Here is a 7,239-nt window from a genome sequence, read left to right on the forward strand (position 1 = left end):
TTTAATTTTAAACAAACATAATATTCAACTTTATTTGAATAATAACTAAAGTTTTTTCATAACAGCACACCTCAAACCATTAAGTAATCTATTAGTAAGTTAATACAACCCAAACTATTAATAATAGAAGCAAACCATAAGTACAGTGCCAATGAAACAAAATAACAGTTCAATGCAACGAATGTTCCAAAAGCATGATTGAGGCACGGAGGGGATATACAGAGACTCAAATATTGGCTTTTATTATCCTTGAAGAAAAACATTCGAAGAAAAATCTCAATTCACCTACAAAAACACGTAAAGCAATTGTTCAACTTAGTATAGGAATAGACACTAGAATATCGTGAAGGAATATTGGAATTTCAAACAATGCCCTATATGCATAATTGACACTTATGTAAAATGTACTTGCTGCATAGTAAGAATGCACTATATATATGCATTAGAACCCAGCGATGGCATAGCAGCATACTTGAGTAGAATACAACATAAAGAATGTTCGGTATATAAATTAATCAAAGGAACATTAGCCAAGCATTTGATTATCAACATTCAAATGGTCATCCACTTACCTAATGACTAGTAGAAAATTGAAATCAACATCAGCAGGTTAATCATAACAAATTTCCTTACTGTATCAAAGAAAAAGAAAATACTACAAAAAAGCATTCCTCAAAGAAACTGGCTAGTTTCATTTTCTTGCAAATTATAAGTATGAAATCAGTTTCTATTCACCATCAAACGCCAAAAACATTATCTAATCAACGATAACTAAGACATGTACTACTATCTTAAAACAGCGTTCATTGATAAGTATAAGTAAAATGCATCTTTGGGCATGATATAACTTACCTGCGTCTTCATCAAAACTTTGTAAGGTTTCAATTTCATAGACAGACAGGTTCAATAAAGACTACAATACACAAGAATGTTCAATTTTTAAAAAAAAAAAACAAGACTACACCAGAAAAAGGAAGCAAGAATATACCACTACCAACTAACACAGCACAGCATACAAAGAACCCTGCAACCATAACCACAATATGCGTGACTATATTTTTTTCATAGGTTTGGGGGGTTAAGACGGATTTTATCAATGTTCAGATCTGAAAAACATGGGTCAATCAATTCCCAGATTAGGCAAAATAAAAAGTGTTTTTCAAACAAAATGGAACTACACTTGACAAAAAAGCATATTAAGAACAAAAAATTAGTAATCAAATTCAAATAATGAAGGCTAAATTACTAGACAAAAAATAATAAAAAACTGCATGTCCAATACATGTTTTGTCATTTATTTATGAGGACTGACCTTCATTGATGCTAGGTTGTCTTCTTTGGGAAGCATGAGAGATATTCTAGGGACAAGAATAAGGAATAACACTATAACAATAGATCTAAACGTACAGGGATATGACAGATTTTCACCCGTTGTTGCCAGCAATGTTGCTGAAATTTGTAGTGCCAGAGATTGAACAATATGAGAGCAAGTGAGGTTGTAACTCACAGCAGACAGCTCATTTGGGGACAAGCAGCTGAAAAGAAATATAAAGAAAATGTTTAGGGAACATATTACAAATTACAGTTAAATAAATTCCAAGAAGTCATTTATGACAAAAGAAAGACATAAAATAGAAAAAATAAGGTAAAAATGATGCAGGAAAGGGCACTAAAATTGAACCTCAATTCGCAATCAAACTTTTCATGCAACAACACCGCAGACGGACGAGGAGGCAGAGGAGGAGGAGCAGCAGCAGCAGCAGCACGTGCAGCCACCTCCCATACTGGTGCAAGCATTTTGGCCTCCCTTTCCTGCACCAGTAGTAGGAAGTAATTCATTGATTGCTATTCATCATCATACACGCCTCCATCATCAGAAAACTCATCAAATGTCCTCATATCAAGCTGGTAACGCAAGATCCCACCTATCCCACCAAAACCTCTGCAAAACTGTGAACCTTCTTGTGATTTATTGGTGACAAACTCGAGAGTGCAACCAAACCGTCTATATTCATTTGCAAACCACTCCAACAGAGACAGCTTTTCTTGAACTTCATAATCAGCAGAACTTTCAGGATCTCTAAAATTACTCTGGTTGGCTTCCTGCTCCTTGTTGAAGTGCTTAATGACGACCTCACCAGTAGTACTATTTTTTAAGACATACCTAGACATATCCAGATTTTCCCAGACAATAAGTGTCTCAACAGCTCCTGCATCCAGAGCTTGTAGAGTATCATCAACACCAAAGACATATTTCCCTGTATCCTGACTGATTTCCTCAAAATATTTTCCAATCAAGCGTTTCTCCTGAATAAACTTTACATTGGACAGAATTTCAGAAGATAGTTCGATAGCCTGATTAAACCCATTCTCCCCTCCATAAGAGACATCTACAACATTAAGTATCTTCGCCTGAAGACGGGGATCAAACATATCTGACTGACTAAGCTCAGTTTTGAAATCAGCAGAACCAGCAAGTATTAATCCAGAAACATTAGGCTGACTGGTAGCAGGATTGATATAAAACTGGGTTGCAAGCTCGGCAGTTTTCCTCACATAATTATGACGCTTCTCCATGCGAAGACGGGCAAACCGCAGGGCTGATTGCCCACCTCTTCCATGTTTCTTTGGGAGATCCACACTGAACTTGTGAAGCACCTCTCTTGTATTACCACTCAAGGTCCCAAACAGAGTGCCATTTCCATCCATGACAATAAATCCAAACTTGTCATCAGATTCCAGGAGCTCGTTTAGAGCTTCAGTGTGAAACTTGTTGTCACAAAGATAGAGAGACGCATTGATAGGTCTAAATGGTTCAAAATCAATGGTCACCTTTTTCTCCTTCCCATCATCAGTCACAATTGTGCCAGTATACAAAACAAGCCCATTTGGAGGAACCTTGTTATAAAGCTTTAGCCTCTGCTGAGCAGAAGTGATAGCACCAAGCACAGACTGCCGATTCACCCTACTTTTGATATTTGAAGCAGTTCCAAACTCATCTCCAAGCATCTTGGTAACACGAGCAATTTGATCACGTGGGGGCATGATAAGGGAAATCATACTTGTCCCATTTCCTCTGGCAGCTTCAAGAGCCTTGATCAATTTCTTGATTTTCCACACCTCAATGTTCTTATCAGTATCATGAGCATCAGCCATCTCTGAACAATAAGATACCAATAACCTGGAAAAAAAAATCAGAAAACCAACAAATAAGCCACATTAGTATAAATGAAAACTGAAAAACTTAAACTTGATGCACGGTCAGAAACATGTCATCAAACATAAAACAGAAAATACAAATTCCTTGAGGATTCAATTAAAAAATTACACTTGGAGATAAAGAAAAAAATCCAGTAAAAAATTACACTCATGTAGCAAACCATTCTTCTGATCACAGATCGCTACCATCCCTCCAATAACACAGAAACAAACATAGCACTCCACTCAAGAAAGCAGCAGCAAAAAAACAAACAAGACTTGATTTGTTTTATTTTGACCATACATCAGATGAAAAGTTATCCATATCAAACCAAATCAAATTCAATACAGATACAGCTTACCGATCTAAACATTTTCCCCAAAACACAATCCCAGCTTCATCCAAAAATTATCACATAAACTAGTAATGAAACAAGCAGTATTAACCCTTAAGAGCAAAAAGTTAACAACAATTAAAAAGCACTTCCTCTGTTTCTAATCAGTACTCAATTTCCCCCTCATGTCAATTTGCACATAAAAAATTGACACCGCACAAACCACATCAAAACCCTAAATATTGAAATCAAATAAATCAGCAACTTCGAAACACAATAACAAATATTAACAATACTAATATCCACACAAAAATGACACTGCAAAATCCAAATCTTCACAAAATAGAGCATCTACATCTATCTAAATAACAGAGTCAAGTCTTCCTAAGTTCATCAAAACAGATTCAAAATCCTTACCATGATGATGATAATTACAATCATAAATGATAATTTAAATAACGAAAACGCAAAAATATATAAGAAAGCGCAAAATCCTTTCGAAATCCGCAAAATTAAAAAAAAATGTATACATGTAAAATGCGAATACGATCAAGTGTATAAAAGCATAAGAAATTGAAGAGAGTTACCGAAGCGGCGCAAATCTGAGAGGAGGCCGCGAAGAGAGAGATGGAGAGAAGAGGCGCGCCCTAGCTGAAATCTGGAATGGTCGATTTGTGTGAGAATGTAGCGTAAGATTGCAGCACTGCTAGTATTTGAAGTGTTGTCAAACGACGTCGTTTCAAGCTTCTGTGATGAAAAATGATACACGATAAATTGTATCTTTTTAATTGATGAAAAACATTTATAATCTTTTAGGAATTAAATTTAGTCAAAAAATTGGTTTTGGAATTAAAAGACATAAATTGTTTATTAAAAAAATATTAAAGCGCAATAGCATCAGGAGTGATAAAGCCATAAAGGACATAAATGATGGGTGACCCTTAACGTCCAATAAAAATGTCTTAATTATATTTTATTTAAAAAGTTTATTCATTAGTTCAACTACAAAAGTATATCAATTGAAAATAATATAAATATAAATTTATCAAAATTAAAAATAATTAATCTTAAATAAATTCACAACATCTTAGTTAATATTATAAAATGACAAAATATCACAAATTTAATAAAATTAAAATAGTTACAATATGCATATCTCCTAATCAGTAGCGTTGACGAAACTTAATTCATCAATTGAATATATTTTATTTAGATCAACAATAATATCAATCAAAGCAAAATAAATATTGAAACGAGACGGAAAAATTAAACAACATCGCACTTGATTAGCGAGATAAAAAAAAATATACAAATAAAATAGATTTATATAAAAATTATTTATTTAGGTAAAAGGATAAAAGAAAACAAGATAAGTTTGACCAACCAATTCGAGTGATAGAGTCCAAAATACCATTTAGTTCTTATAGATATTTCTTTTCTCTTCATTTAAGTAACTAAGATTCTAAAAATGTGATGTATTTGCACAGTTCGCGTATAGTTGCTTATAATGTTAAGTTAAATATTAAAGAATTGAAGTGTTATTGAAGTTGTTTTAAAGTTTTAGTTTAATTGACAAATGACATACATGGATTGTTTCGTTGTGTGAAAGAGTGAGCAAAATATATAGTTAATTGAACCATATTAATAAATTATATTGCACCGTACAAAAAAAAAAAACCAATTAAATGATTTATGGACTGAACCACATATTTAAAACAATCCACTTAATTAAAAAATTTGTTTAACAATTTTAAAACTTTTTTAATCTCAATTAAGATTTTTTTTCTCTTACAAATTTTTCAAAATTTGTTTTTCTAAAAAAAAAATATAAAAAATATCGACACTTTTTTCGAAAAAAATAAAAAATATTTGAAATTATTTTTTTCTTCAAATTTTTTTTGGAAAAAGATTAAATTATTTTTGACTTTTTTTAAAAAAATCATCGCAACATTTTATTTTTATTTTTTATATCTATTTTTCTCAAAAAAAATTGTCAAAAGAGTTTAAATTTGTATTCTAAAAATAATCAAAAGTTTTTATTTTGAAAAAAAAAAATATCGGGAAATTTTTTACATCTATTGTTCTCGAAAAAATCGATATTTTCTTTTCGATAGAATTTTAAAATTATTTTTTCGAAATCCATTTTAACTAAAAATTTATTCAAAATATTAAACTGATTTATATTTATAAATTAGTTTCAAATCGGTTCAGAACTGCACTGAACTTGATTTGAGTGTGGTTTTTAAAAATTGAACTAAACATTAATATTATCTAATTCGGTTCAGTGTTTACACCATGAATACTCCTAGTTGTATGAAAGTTTATGATTGTATTTATTATTTTTTCTATAGACAAACAAAATTATCAAAGTTGTACCTAAAAAACAAATGTTAATAAAGTTTAAGTGAAATTATTTAAATATAATATTTTCGATTACACTTTCAAGTAAAATATTCCTACATATATATTTTTATTTATCTATAAAAATGTTTTGTTATATCTATTTTATATATATTTATAAAAAAAATTTACACCGATAATATATATAAATTTATATATATATATATATATATATATATATATATATATATTTATATATAAACAATTTAACATTTTTTAGTATAAATTGTTGTCTAAAATTACAAACATTTGATCGATGAGAAAATCTTTCTTTTTGTGTATGATTGTAAATCATAATTTGTGTATAATAATTTTCTTCATATATTTATCTATAAACTATTTAAGATCTTGAATACACACTCCTAATGAAATATATATTTCTCTTTTAATTAGTTTATTCTATAGATATCATTTTTTTAATTAATATACCATTGAAAACATGTATCTGACGTGTAGTTTATAGTAAACTATAACTAGTAAATTATACTTTTATTCAAAATTTTATCTACAAGATACTTAAGAGACACAATACTGATAAAATACATATTTGTCTTTTAACTAATTGATTCGTCAATCTGTTGTGCCCTTTTTGTGGCCTTATTTGTGATGTTAATTGTAAGTTCTTTGCTGGAAGTTTGTGTAACATTGGTAGTAGAATTTTAGTGTTAGCAGAACTTTAGGGCTTTGTTCGTGAATAATGAAATGGCAAAGAAGATGTCTCTCTCTTTTGTTATGGTGGAGCTTGATTCTTAAGCAATCAGTGACATGGTGAAGATGCACACTACTTTGTCTATCCAGTTAAGTCATTACTCGATGAAGCCTTGCAATTGAATTCGTCCCCTAATTGGAATTGTCAATCCATCATATCTACATATAAGCAAATTGTAGTGTTGATTGTCTTGCAAACATGGCTCATAATAGTACTAGTATTGAGTGTCAGGGGCTTGATTCTATTCCTTTGCAACTGAAACCTATTATTTTTTTCCTATATTTATCAACAAAAAATATCCAACTTTTAATTATTTGATCAATGATAAATATTTGTCTCATTTATGCTTTATATGATAAATTCTAATTAATGTATCATAGTTTTCTTTAAAATTTTATCTATAAAATATTCACGGGACACAATATTAAGAAAATGCATATTTCTCGTTTAATTAATTAACCAATGATAAAATTTGACTTATATATGATTGATACAATTAATAATAATTAGTTTATTATAATTGTCTTTAAATTTTTATCAATTTTTTTCTTATTACACGAGCAAAATATCTAAATGATATTCAAGATACACATTGTT

The 7,239-nt window shown here is 30.2% G+C and overlaps 1 protein-coding gene across 1 annotated transcript; it reads right to left on the reverse strand.

The window, feature by feature from the left end:
• LOC101514245 (eukaryotic peptide chain release factor subunit 1-3-like) lies at positions 1 to 4,278 on the reverse strand. The gene is made up of 6 exons (XM_073364274.1): positions 4,121 to 4,278; positions 1,864 to 3,181; positions 1,682 to 1,812; positions 1,313 to 1,535; positions 853 to 1,024; positions 1 to 285 (listed from the first exon to the last, which is right to left on the reverse strand). The coding sequence occupies exons 2-5, from the start codon at positions 3,154 to 3,156 to the stop codon at positions 998 to 1,000; spliced, it is 1,674 nt and encodes a 557-aa protein (XP_073220375.1). The 5' UTR covers positions 3,157 to 3,181; positions 4,121 to 4,278; the 3' UTR covers positions 1 to 285; positions 853 to 997.
• Positions 4,279 to 7,239: the final 2,961 nt, after the last annotated feature.

The sequence above is a fragment of the Cicer arietinum genome, chromosome 8, assembly GCF_000331145.2.
Source record: "Cicer arietinum cultivar CDC Frontier isolate Library 1 chromosome 8, Cicar.CDCFrontier_v2.0, whole genome shotgun sequence".
In the NCBI taxonomy this organism is placed as follows: Eukaryota; Viridiplantae; Streptophyta; class Magnoliopsida; order Fabales; family Fabaceae; genus Cicer; species Cicer arietinum.

What these genes read in the sequence shown, in the direction of transcription:
- LOC101514245 (XM_073364274.1), bottom strand. Translation starts at nt 3,156, where the DNA reads ATGGCTGATGCTCATGATACTGATAAGAACATTGAGGTGTGGAAAATC. An exon ending in AAGTTTGATTGCGAATTGAG is followed by an intron (nt 1,536 to 1,681) that starts GTTCAATTTTAG and finishes ATTTCTTTTCAG; the next exon opens with CTGCTTGTCCCCAAATGAGC. An exon ending in ACAACCTAGCATCAATGAAG is followed by an intron (nt 1,025 to 1,312) that starts GTCAGTCCTCAT and finishes TTATGGTTGCAG; the next exon opens with GGTTCTTTGTATGCTGTGCT.